The sequence below is a fragment of the Haliotis cracherodii genome, unplaced genomic scaffold, assembly GCF_022045235.1.
Source record: "Haliotis cracherodii isolate W230 unplaced genomic scaffold, xgHalCrac1.p SCAF_16, whole genome shotgun sequence".
Classification (NCBI taxonomy): domain Eukaryota; kingdom Metazoa; phylum Mollusca; class Gastropoda; order Lepetellida; family Haliotidae; genus Haliotis; species Haliotis cracherodii.
Window position 1 is genome coordinate 21,849,043 of NW_027266271.1, and position 14,013 is coordinate 21,863,055.

The following is a 14,013-nucleotide window of genomic DNA, read 5'->3' on the forward strand; positions in this document are numbered from 1 at the left end:
ATTTCCTCCCAAGGCGGGATACATAGCATTTTACCAAGATCATGTGGACCAATCAGATCTCAGAAACTGTCACAGTAGCAGAAAATTGCAGTGAGTGAGTTGGGTTTAACACTGCCTTGAACAGTTTTTCAGCCACAACACAGCGTGTCAGCTTGATGTGGGAGAGAAGCCCAAAATGATGGAGTCAATAGCCACCTTGGTGAAAAACACAAGCATGGATATGGTGGTGACACACCTAGGTATATAGTCAGAGCAAACATGGAATTGAAATCATAGGGTTCTGGCACACCCAAGGAATGCACCCTGCACAGGGAATTGCATGAATGAAACAACTGGACTATCCACACCACCAATCATAGGGTTCTGGCACACCCAAGGGACGCACCCTGCACAGGGAATTGTGGTGAATAAAACAACTGGACTATCCACACTACCAATCATAGGGTTCTGGCACACCCAAGGGACGCACTCTGCACAGTGAATTGTATGAATAAAACAACTGGACTATCCACACCACCAATGATAGGGTTCTGGCACACCCAAGGGACGCACTCTGCACAGGGAATTGTATGAATGAAACAACTGACCCGTGCCACCTGCGCCACCACACCACGCACTCCACCCACGTCAATTAATGAGACATTGCTGAACTCACCTGGTTGTGTTTATTATGCATCATCATCTGGAAGGACTGATCGGCAACAGCGAAGATGTGAGGTGGCAAGCTGTCCTTCGGGGCGTTCATGTACTTCTTGGAGTACTGCAACACAACAGATTGCACATATAGAGTCATACCGGAACAATTATACACTACCTATTAACAAGCCAACTAAATCCCACCAGCTCACGCCATCAGTACAGTACCCACCTCGTCGGAGTATATTGTCATGAAGGTGAAGGGGTTGACAGCCAGCAAGATGTCCCCGATATACGTGTAGATGAGATTCTGGCCGTACCTGTTGAACAACTGGGACACAATCACGTCCTGCAATACAAACAAAACTACATAAACAAACAATGTCCAACACAAATATCACCTGGGCCCTGTTCCACAAAGCGATCTTAGTGCTACGTTGATCGTAAGCCTATGATAAAGTATGGGAGTTACGACCAACTTAGCACTTAGATTGCTTTGTGGAACGGGCCCTGGCAATGAAAATGAGGCAGCACATAAATGAATACCAAACAGCCAATTAATTAAAGATCCAAATTAGCCAGAATGCAAGTCTGAGTGAGTGTATGTTGTTTTACGCCAGTCAGCGGTATTGCAGTTATTTCGCAACAGCCTGTAAATAACTGAATCAGGACTATGCAACCAATGGTCAACAGCTTGAGGTACAATCCATGCTGTTGAGCATGACGACACAGCGATGTCACACACTGCAACCACCCACTCCTGATCCATCAGCTCGTACAATAATCACAGGATTCTTGGTACTATATCAGTGTTTCAATAGGATTTTCAAATTACCAGTCCTCCCTAATTTTTGTCAGTCCCAACTTTCAACAAATAAAAAAACGTGTGAAAATTACCTGGTTTTAATTCCATCATGTTCAATGCAATGTCATCTCTGAAGTAACATAGATCTACACGTCAATCGCACAAAGCTCAGTCACAATTTTCCCTTCTTTTTTTTTCTAAATTTTTTCTAGTCGCTACAAATATATATTTAACCTTGAAGCAACCATGATGGTAACAGACAAGCTGACTTTGTTTGAAAAATATACTTATATGAATATCACCAATGTTTTGTTCATCAACAAAGATTCATAAGGTACTTTATCTGCTGGTCCCTCAGACTGACAGTCACATAAATTACTGGTCAAAGCCAAATTTTACCAGTAAAAACTGGTAATTACCAGTAAACAGGAACACTGCTATTCTGACACAATCATCATATGATAAAAAAACAGGAACAAACATTCTAAAACATGGCAACCTAAAAACAAAAACAAGCAAGATATTCTTAATCTTATTGATATTTGACTTTCAATCCCCATTAATTCAATAAACAAGTTTATTTTGTTCATTGTGAATATATGCCTCTACTTACATCATCTAATGTCTCCAGAGAGGCAAGATCATCTGCTGTCTGTATTGCTTCTCGTCTAGACTTGCGACGGGACTTCATGCGGCCATGTTTGGTCGTGATGTCCGGCTCGTGGATGGTCCGCTCCATCTCTGATGTAAGTTGTTTCAGTTTCTCCTTGTACTGAAACATCCACCAATGAAGTTTAGTCCATAATTACAGTAACAGTTCCTGGCATTCACGACAGGAGGTATGCATACTGAGTAGAGCGTTATCCAACAGTTGGGATATATCGATCATTACTCTTCAACATGGAACCTCAATACACAACTGCTTTCATAGAAGTTAAAATATTACTACTGTTGATCCTATCCCAAATCAGACTCTCATTGTAAATTGATTCATGAGTGACAAAAATTATGTTCAATGCAATTCCCTATGTTTACGTGTACCATATTTTCCCATGTTTTTTCAGGTGACCAACTGACTTGCCTTTGCATGTGTTTGTAACAGGTGCTACCAGAGGGGCAGGATACCCTTATCTTTTCAGGAACATCTGGTATCATCACTATTTGACGGTGGTCCACTAACAATGTTCATGACATGGTCAGAATCATACAATGGACTCGGGTTTCAGCAGAGATTTCCTGTGATTATGGAAAGGGTTTTGTCGCATATATTTCCATCAATTTGTCAATCTTAAATCATAAATCTGGGGAACACCAACCTCAGTTGGGTCTTGTGGCAGGTCTTCTATGAATGGATGATTCAGAAGACCTTCTGTGAATGGTCTTTCCTCAAAATCTTTAATCAGGCATCTGTGGAAGGAAATATCTGTGTAACTATGACAGTGTGTGTGAGTGGGGGCTTGACACAGCTTATTACTTTATTTCAAATACAGTTGGTCTTCCTAATGTAGGAGGACAAATATGGGTACATACGGATCAAGGATCATTATCATGGTGAATATGGGTACATACAGACCAAGGCTCATTATCATGGTGAATATGGGTACATACAGACCAACGCTCATTATCATGGTGAATATGGGTACATACAGACCAAGGCTCATTATCATGGTGAATATGGGTACATACGGATTAAGGATCATTATCATGGTGAATATGGGTACATACAGACCAAGGATCATTATCATGGTGAGTATGGGTACATACAGACCCAGGCTCATTATCATGGTGAATATGGGTACATACAGACCAAGGCTCATTATCATGGTGAATATGGGTACATACAGACCAAGGCTCATTATCATGGTGAATATGGGTACATACGGATCAAGGCTCATTATCATGGTGAATATGGGTACATACAGACCAAGGCTCATTTTCATGGTGAATATGGGTATATACGGATCAAGGATCATTATCAGGGGTCCGGAAAATTTAAAATCCCAATCAGACATTTGCATTTAGGCCACGTCCCCTTCAAATAGCGTATTTCAGTACGACCTTTCACACACTTAACAAATTGTTAGATCTACGTATTCATAATATGATGAATTATGAACTGTTTCAATTTAAATTGTTTAATTCACCGGACAATTAATAATAAATAATATCATTTTAGATATATATGGAAAACATACGTTTGTTTCTGATAACGTTTATAATAACGATCTGTTAACATAGTGAACAGTCTAATTAATGTTCATGAGTTACATTCATGAGTCTGCTCAAGTGTATGCGTTGTAACATTTGGATCGAGACTATTATCCCATGTTTGGTTATCAAGTGACCTCACGGGAAAAGTGTTGTTTTTTTAACTAAAGATTATTTAAAAACAAGACAGATAGTATAATCACAAATACTAAAATATTGTTGATAGCAATAGTTATTTGAATACTTTTTTCATCTGTACTTAATTATTGACCATAAAAAAAATTGATATTGATCGTCACAGAAAGCAAAATGGCAGTCAATTAAGATTCAATATATGACTAGCTACTGAAAACAATAAAATCTGCAAATCCTCATTGTATGTCAACCAAGAGAAAGTCGTTAGCCACGACTTACAAAATGATCGTCCAGACTTTGAGGGTTTGGCAGATCCGCTCGACCGATCTGCATCGGTCGACTGGCTGTCGTCACGCTTTCGCTTCTTGTCTGAGGTTACATATCGTAGCATTGTGGGGATAATGAGGTACATCGATGATGCAAGGTATTTATGTACAGTTGTAAACATCTTTCACACAAATTAACAAGATGTTCTCAGTAATTAATCCTTGTTTAATCAGTGTCAACTCAGTTTATTGCCTATTACAGTGATTGACCGATTGGACTATCATGTAGGTACGGTGTATTTACAACAATCAAAACAAACAAAGTTTGTCAGTGTAGATAATCTTTATTGTGTTACAACTGCAGACAGAAACTGTTGATCATGTCCAGTCGAAATTTAAGAATGTCCGGACAATACTTTTTAAAATGCCCGGACAGAAAAATTTAAATGTCCGGTAAGCAATATTTTAAACCGGACATTTGAGATTCCCAATCGGACATGTTCGGCGCATATGACGATTTCCGGACCCCTGATCATTATCATGGTGAATATGGGTATATACAGACCAATGATCATTATCTTGGTGAATATGGGTACATACGGATCAAGGGTAATTATTATAGTGAATATGGTTACATACAGACCAAGGATCATTATCTTGGTGAATATGGGTATATACAGACTAAGAATCATTACCAAATTAGCTAGTAATTTGTTGCCATCAAGTTAACATCTATACACAATTCAATATTCAAAAACAATTCTATTTATTATAAATGCTTACTTTTTAACAAAATCCTTAAAGTTTTGTGACCAGAGATCAGGCTGCCTGAATGTGGGTGGCGGTGACCTGAAATATACAAAGATGCAATATACAACTTACCTCCTGCCATATATGACAGATAGGGTGCAATATACAACACACAGAGTGCAATATACATCCATAAAAAAAACACATCCATATCTGTCACTGATGATCAGCAGCTCATGCAATATCTACATTGTCTACAACCACACACAAGTGTTAAGTCTGCACATATCTACATTGTCTACAACCACACAAAAGTGTTCATTCTGCACATATCTACATTGTCTACAACCACACAAAAGTGTTCATTCTGCACATATCTACATTGTCTACAACCACACAAAAGTGTTCATTCTGCACATATCTACATTGTCTACAACCACACAAAAGTGTTAAGTCTGCACATATCTACATTGTCTACAACCACACAAAAGTGTTCATTCTGCACATATCTACATTGTCTACAACCACACAAAAGTGTTCATTCTGCACATATCTACAAAGTCTACAACCACACAAAAGTGTTCATTCTGCACATATCTACATTGTCTACAACCACACAAAAGTGTTCATTCTGCACATATCTACATTGTCTACAACCACACAAAAGTGTTCATTCTGCACATATCTACAAAGTCTACAACCACACAAAAGTGTTAAGTCTGCACATATCTACATTGTCTACAACCACACAAAAGTGTTCATTCAAAATCTATGAAATGAATTACAAACTGTAACATTGATTTCGAAAGATATATAAGCAAATGGTTTTGGAATAATACAAATCTGAATTAAAAATATAAAATTTTCCTAAGGTGATATACAGGTGAAACTTGACATTGCACTGTGATTACTCACTCTGACAGTGAATAAACACACTTGACAAACAATAAATATCACAGATCACAGCATGTGGACATGCTTATCACAAATATAACCATAACATTTTAAAGTCATGTCAAATTGTTAAGAAACATGCACATAAACAAAAAAACATTACAATTTGACTTCATTTAGATACTACAGAAAACTTACACCTGAAACAATAAAGTCAAAATCTGAAAGAACAAAATCATTGATCATAAGTGAATAAATCTACAAAATATATCCGATATAAATAGAACCATAATCCTGAAAGTGCCACATACTCTTACAACTTGTATGTCAGCATGACCTGCCCAAGGAATACATAACTATACTCCAGTGACAGATCACTGACACTACCCAGTCTTAAAACAAACCTGGGCTTCCTTCTACACAGTCACACACAATGTATTGTGTCACGTTAGATCGGGCCTATCTCAGATCACCAACCTGTAGAAGTGCTAAGCCTGATTTGACCCCAATGAACCCAACTATAATATGTATCTGATAAGACGCCCAGTTGAGCGGGTTGCGTCACACCTACATATCTATCAGAGATTGCTCAGGTGTGCAACATACATATTTCTATGTATTTTATAGATATGTCAAGAATATTGTGATTCAGGGATTAAGAATGAACTTTGAAATGATAAATCATCAAACACCATTAAATGTGTCAAGAGTGTTCAAGTGAGCATTTTTTAACTACACAGCATTTAAGACATAATTTTATTTATTTTGTACATTGTTGCCTTGGCGACATGAAGATTCTTTTAAAAAATCTTCTTTTGTTTAAATTCATTTGATTTGAGGCAAATTTTTGTAATATCTTCAAATAAAACATTAAGCAAAAGAAGAAAAAATATTTTTTCAAACAAGCACAGAATTTGTTTTTAATTTTTAACTTTTGAAAAGTTTAGGTATAGCTCGTGTAAATCAAAATAAACGTGTCTGAAAATACTCACTTAATACTGTTTCTTATTAATTCTTATAATCAATTTAAGGATTATTTTATTCGAATTTTATCTAATAAAAGTAAATATCATGTTTCTTCAAATCAAAACATAGCCTTCACTGCAAATGAACATCAGACTTGTCCCCACAAGTAGGAGAGCTTGACTACATTGTTACGTGTTCCCAAAACACTATCGACACTGCTATTAATCTTTATACGTGTACAACTAGGAAGTGATTCCCTACTTATCAGCACCTACATATATACTGCTGGGGGCATGTGACAAGCACAAAACATATACCCTCTTATCAGTGTCACAGTGTGGTGCAGGCAGACGTGGGGACGTGGGTTGTTAAACACATGTAAGCTGTAATCTGATTGGTTAAAAATGGCAATCTGTTGTTAGAGTAGATATCCAAACTGACTGGTCAATTTACTTCAAAACTCAGAAATGAGGACTTCTGAACATGGTTTAATATCCTACCCAACATATGATAGGGATATTCTGAGTATCCAGGATGGGATAAATCTGATTGGTTGTTTGGTGATGCGTGATGTTGTACGAATTGGATGCAATTTGGTCATGAAACAGACGCATGTTAAGCTTCATTTCAAGCAATAATAAACAAAAGTAAACATTTATAAACGTTGTCTCCCAACTTTCGCAAGCATGTGAGCTAGCACAGTATCCTTATCAGGAATTGAGTAGTATATTTTTCTTGTTTTAAATTTGATGATGTGTTATTTAATGTTAAATGTTAGAATGCCTATAATCAAATATCTTAAGTTTACTCTACATTTAAACAACCCAAATATAGCCAATGACCCCCAACAGGGTTAGGGAATGGGAGACATTTATCAATACTGCGCAATCTTAAAAAGGCTAATGTGTCTGTGTGGGTTATTCAATAGAAGTATCGTCAGGGAATGTGACCACACCTAGAAGACACCAGACGTTTGGATCGAAACATGAGACATGAATAAACCAAGCCCTTCATAAACAGAATGACTCTACACTTCAGCCACGCTTTTCATATTTTATATTATTTTTCACAATTGTAATACTTTTTATAATCAATTTTCAATAAACTTTGTGGCTTTCAATTTTTTGCTATATATTTGACATAAAGTGGATTGGGTCAGTCAGTTTGTGGGAAATAATAAATATTAATTCTTTTTTAATGAAGGTTTTTTACGATATTTACAGCAACAACTGTCATGTATTGTCCAGACACCTTGACCTATGACCTATGACCTATACTATATTAGCATATCATGACATCATCACTAAATGTGTACAAGTCTCACTATCAGTCATGTATACCATGGTGGAAATAAACATGAATGTCACACGTTCCCATTTCAATCTCTCAACATCTGACTCACCAAACATGAAGTACTTACAGAGAAGTCCTTATTTGTTCTTTTTGTAAGGTGTTTGCAGTAGCCAGAGACTATATCAAATATATTATATCAAATCAATTATAATTTAATAAAGTTCATTTATTTTTTTCTAAATGTTTAACAACAATAGAAAGATCAAACAAGCATAAATAAATTTAAAGCATTTCATTCGTTTTGTGTGTGAGTGTCAGATTAATTTGTAAATTGAAAAAAAAGAAGTCCTCCGTGAAGGATGTTTGTTATGTTTTATCAAGCTCCTGATGTATTTACTCCTCTCATAACAGAGCATGCTCTTGATGTGTTGCATGGCCAGACATGTCCAGACATGGCCAGACACTATATACAGACACATTGATCAATTATTAGTTAAAAAGTTAACAGTTACATTTTGTCTATTTTTTGCAGCTGCATCTTCATAATTTTTAATCCATTAAAGATAGAATTTTAGAGTACTTTATTTCATATTTGTCTTTTGGGTTTTTTTCCAGATGAAATTAACTGGAAATATGAAAGAGGATGTGGCCTTGGTCCCCATGGTAGCATTATCCTCAGACATCCTTAAAGAATGTCTCAGACATATTTTGTCATATATTTTGTGTTTATGATATTCTTGTCAATATGCAAAGAAGATATGTAGGAGGCAAACTTTTAAAAAATTCAAATAACTTTCTGAACTTAATGAGGTTCTCACAATCACAAGTGAAAACACTTGGCAGCGAAAGCATGAGAGGACATTGTACACACTTGCTGTGGTTCTAATTCAAGCCTCATAGTGTTTGTGTTCCAATTTTGGATTCTGAAAACAAGCCAGTGTGAAAATTGAAATGTGTCATTTAGGGAGCATCAACTTTGCTGAGCAACTCCAAAAGGATATGTGTCTGTAAATAGGCATGTGGTCATGGATGTCAAGTTTTTTAGCAGTAATTTTACCTTATATCCTGCTGATGTCAATGCCAGGATTAACACAAGACTTTCCACATCAACATAGTGGTTCACATGAAGCTGCAGACTGAGATTTGAACTAGGGCTGGGACGGGTAACTAGGGTACTCGGGTCGGGTGGGTACTGAGTAGGACCCAGGTACCCGCAGGACTACCCGGACCCGTGGTTAGTCACGTGATATTATTGTTTATTGAAAAAAATATCTAAAACTCTATGGCTACACTACAAGTCACTATTGTTCACATTTCTTTCTGACTATGCATCCATTCCTTCTGACCTTTATGGGTTTGAATTAAAGACAAAACTTCAGTCAACTTCTGTGTATGCATGACCAGATTGTTTTATACATGTATCTAAATACATTTTACCAGGGCTACGGTCACACTATTCCCAATCGGACTTATTACACCCAAGTCTTGAGACATATAGCGGGTATTCGGGTAGGGTCTGGTAGTAGCGTGGTGGGTACCCGGGTAGTAAATTTGGACTCGTCCCAGCCCTAATTTGAACACACTGAAATCTTGATAATCTGGAAACCTTCTTTAAGGACATTTTGCTGTTGTAAATGTTTGTGCAAATACAAAGGAAGTAACGCTGTAAAGTAATTTGTTGATTTAGAAATCAACTAATAAAGTTGATTCCACATGGAGAGATTTGTTTGGGTTATCATGGTACAGAACAATGCAGCCATGGCACGTCCTAAAGGCCCTGGTGTGCATGTGTGCCACTTTGTGTCTCACCTAGCAACAAGACTATGAGAATTGGGTTCACTTGAACGTGTTTGTGATTGCTGGAGAAAGGGAGACCACTACATGAGAATTGGGATCACTTGAACGTGTTTGTGATTGCTGGAGAAAGGGAGACAACTCTATTAGAAATGGGATCACTTGGACGTGTTTGTGATTGCTGGAGAAAGGGAGACAAGTACATGATAATTGGGATCCCTTGAACGTGTTTGTGATTGCTGGAGAAAGGGAGATAACAATATGAGAATTGGGATCACTTGAATGTGTTTGTCATTGCTGGAGAAAGGGAGATAACTATATGAGAATTGGGATCACTTGAACGTGTTTGTCATTGCTGGAGGAAGGGAGACAACTCTATGAGAATTGGGATCACTTGAACGTGTTTGTGATTGCTGGAGAAAGGGAGACAACTCTATGAGAATTGGGGTCACTTGAACGTGTTTGTGATTGCTGTAGAAAGGGAAACAACTCTATGAGAATTGGGATCACTTGAACGTGTTTGTGATTGCTGGAGGAAGGGAGACAACTCTATGAGAATTGGGATCACTTGAACGTGTTTGTGATTGCTGGAGGAAGGGAGACAACTCTATGAGAATTGGGATCACTTGAACGTGTTTGTGATTGCTGGAGAAAGGGAGACAACTCTATGAGAATTGGGATCACTTGAATGTGTTTGTGATTGCTGGAGAAAGGGAGACACCTAAATGAGAATTGGGATCACTTGAATGTGTTTGTGATTGCTGGAGAAAGGGAGACAACTAAATGAGAATTGGCATCACTTGAACGTGTTGTGATTGCTCAAGCTCCTCACAGCCATAGCCTGTTTGCGGAGCTCTCTATACTATCGCTGCCACCAGTCAAAACTTGTGATAGGTGGCCCCAACCATGCTTGGAGTTGAACTCGCAACCGAATGACTGTTATGTTTACAAACAAATGACGACTGTCTTGACGCCGAATACACTTACCCCTGCTAAATTACTTTCTTTGTTTGTCAATTTGAATGTCTATTTCATTAAAACTATCATGTTATTGATAGAGTAAGAATGTAAGGGAGAAGTTGGTTGATTTTCCGTTAGTCTGCAGTCTCGAACCGATCTGATGATACAAACAACAAAGTAAGTTCATCTGGAAAACATGGTCAGTCATAAACCTTTTCAAAATTCACTATGATGGCATTCCCAAAGATATAAACAAAAGTATGAACGTTACTACATTTGGGGTTAGAGGCCAAATTTCAAGATTCTTGTAATGACCGCACCCACACTGGTGGCAGCGATGTTACCGAGAGTGTAACGAAGGTGTCACGCGCTGGGAAGGAGCTTGGTGATTGCTGGATAAAGGGAGACAACTCCCTATGAGTAACTGCATGGGATCACGTGAACGTGTTTGTGATTGCTGGAGAAAGGGAGACAACTCTCCATGAGTAACGGGAATCAATTGAATATGTTTGTGATTGCTGGAGAAAGGGAGACAACTCTATGAATAACTGGGATCACTAGGACATCTTAGTGATAGCTAGAGAAAGGGAGACAACTTTGCAGGAAACACAGATTGACTTTTGAGCTGAAATAGCTAGGACTTCTGTAGCCAAGTTGCCAAAACTACTTATACCACTAGCTTACCGTGTTGTTATAAATAACATATTACTCATAGTAAGAACCACAAACAAAACTTGGGGGAAACAATATAGTGCTACAACTGCTTTCTGGAATAAGCTCATGGATCAGACTCTCCAGAAAGCAATATTGTAATGGTCATCTTACATCCATGCAATAGACTGAGAATAACAATTGTCACATCATTAAAATCTTAGCATTGTGGAATCCTCTTAGCCCTGGATGTCCATATAAATATACTTTACCGTATTCGACATAATAAGCGCCCAGCTCTAATAAGCGCCCACGGCGATATTTGCTAATATATTAGCTAGTGAACAATCCCAATCAGCACCCCTTCCGATTGATCCATGTACACAAGACTTATTTATTCGTGAATAATACACACTCGTGTGTTATATCACCCTTAATTATGGGCAATTAAATTCTTGAAAAATATATCTGTCGTACGTAAACATTTCAGGCTGTTAGCATAAACCACGAAATTTACGATCTTTCAACTCAAAATAATATTCTAATAAGCGCCCCCTATTTCTAATTTTGAGAGCGCCCTGGGCGCTTATTACGTTGAATACGGTATATTGCTGTCAGTGATGTGAGTTTTTTGTACCTAGAATGAGAGATGATGAAAGGGGTTCATACTATGCACGGGTCGGAAGATTTTATGGGGTTTTTCAAGCTTTTTCAGATTCCACTGGCGATGTCAACTGTTCTATCAGATTTCCTTATTCATGCTACATAATATCTGCAAATAAAGTTTAGACATGGTGAAAAAGAAAATCAATATTCAGCAATAGAAAGCTGGAAGTAAAATGGCAGGATCATCTCAAATTAGCTGTACACATTTTGTGTGAGTTATTTTCTATATATACATCATGTAAATGACCACTGCATTTCCAATGTTCCTCTAAACATGCAGGCAATATCAAGGTGATAAATACAACATGCTTACATAGATGAAGCGACACATGACAAGCAGATCTGATGCACACACACACAACTAGGTTATAACTGCCATCCATATTGTGTCCAACTGAAGCTAAGCAAGTAGGTGATATGGGTCCATGCTGTTCATTATCTGTGTCGTGTGTGTGTACAAACATCTCCCCAGCATGTTGCCCATGTCAGCAGGATTTACCGTGATGCACTGACTTCATATTGATGTGATCTGATTTTACTCTTAATTTGAAGTGAGTTTTTAACAGTATTCCAGTTATATCGTGGCGTGTCAGCTTATTGTGGGAGGAAAGCCAGAAGTGATGCAGGTCTCAGCATGTTTACCACTCTGGTGAAACCCACGAGCACAGGTATGGTGCTGACAAACCTAGAAACATAATTGGGGCGAACTGGGATTCGAACCCACAATCATAGTTTTCTGGCGTGCCCAAGGGGCGCAACTCGCACAGCGAATCTCGGCGCCTTAGACGACTGGGCCGCCCGTGCCCCCTAGTTTGGTTATAACTGGGGTATTGTCTAAATGTAGATGGAAAGTCCCTGGGACCAATTTAATATGCTACTCAAAAGAAGTTAAGGACAACCCGATTCTTTCATATTACTGCACATGTTAACTGTCATGCCATGAAAGTTAAATCTAGTAATATGAAAGAATCATGTGGTCCTTAACTTCTTTTGAGTATGATGTTTAGGGAATCTGGAATTCAAACCAAAGATCCTGACACAGCAAAGGGGTGCAACTCTGTACAGCTTAGACCAATTATTTAATGAAAATATACCTTGTGATCTGTACTGGTAAGCCAGGACGTGTTGAACCAACCCACAAAACACGTTTGAGACAAGCAGGTGGTGCACAGAATTTGGGCAAACATATTTGGTTTGTTACAGGTAGAGAGGGTGTACGCATGCTGTGCATGTGCAGGTCATGACGATGAAATTGACTACGCTCCTGAAGACACACATGTCGCTCATAAGACTATCAAGAGGTCGGTGTGACAAGTCGATACCAGAATTCTCAAAAAGTCATTTGATAGAAGCTAATTACGAACAAACTTGTCAAAGCTAGGTAAGCATGGCCTAATCATACATTATCAGGCTCAAGAATTAGCCTATGTCATAAATAACATTGAGAAATAGTGTACATTTTGATGATTGACATGACACTGTTTCATTATTGATCTCTGGGGTAAAAATAGTATTCCATTTTTATAGCCAAACAGATTTCCTTCATTGTCACGATAATTCTCAATTTGTGTTTTCAATGCAAATTTGCTGTCACCGTTTTCATGGTCATTCGGTACCTCACATCAGCAGATACTATTATGTGCTATTGAACTTGCCTAGAACTCGTTAGTCGAGACAGGACATGTACATATCCATCATACTACCTGTCGCGAACCACCTGCTAGTCCCTTCTTCCCAATGGTACATGCCAGAGGGCGGACCTCATACATAGTCCTAAGGAGTTAATTGTCAGGTCTCACCTCAACGTATCCTCACTTACCAGTAGTTATCAACACTTTGGGAGATGTAAGCGCATTTCATCAAATATTGTTTCCATGTAACATAAATTGCTAGATTGATGTTAAATATCTTTGGTCAAACAATAGAGGCATGAGCTGTTATTTTTTCAAGTCACATGAGTTTAAAAAATCTAGCAGTTTATTTACAACA

At 38.0% G+C, this 14,013-nt stretch overlaps 1 protein-coding gene across 9 annotated transcripts in view; it reads right to left on the minus strand.

Moving 5' to 3' along the window:
* LOC139463930 (myosin-IIIb-like) overlaps positions 1 to 14,013 on the minus strand; it is a 139,162-nt gene that overhangs the window by 42,721 nt on the left and 82,428 nt on the right. For all 9 annotated transcript variants that reach the window (XM_071245372.1, XM_071245380.1, XM_071245377.1 and 6 more), the window contains 5 exons: positions 4,834 to 4,899; positions 2,758 to 2,848; positions 2,055 to 2,213; positions 869 to 985; positions 656 to 760 (listed from right to left, as the gene is read on the minus strand). In XM_071245372.1, coding sequence (XP_071101473.1) covers positions 656 to 760; positions 869 to 985; positions 2,055 to 2,213; positions 2,758 to 2,848; positions 4,834 to 4,899 — 538 coding nt within the window. The remainder of the gene's footprint in view (positions 1 to 655; positions 761 to 868; positions 986 to 2,054; positions 2,214 to 2,757; positions 2,849 to 4,833; positions 4,900 to 14,013) is intronic.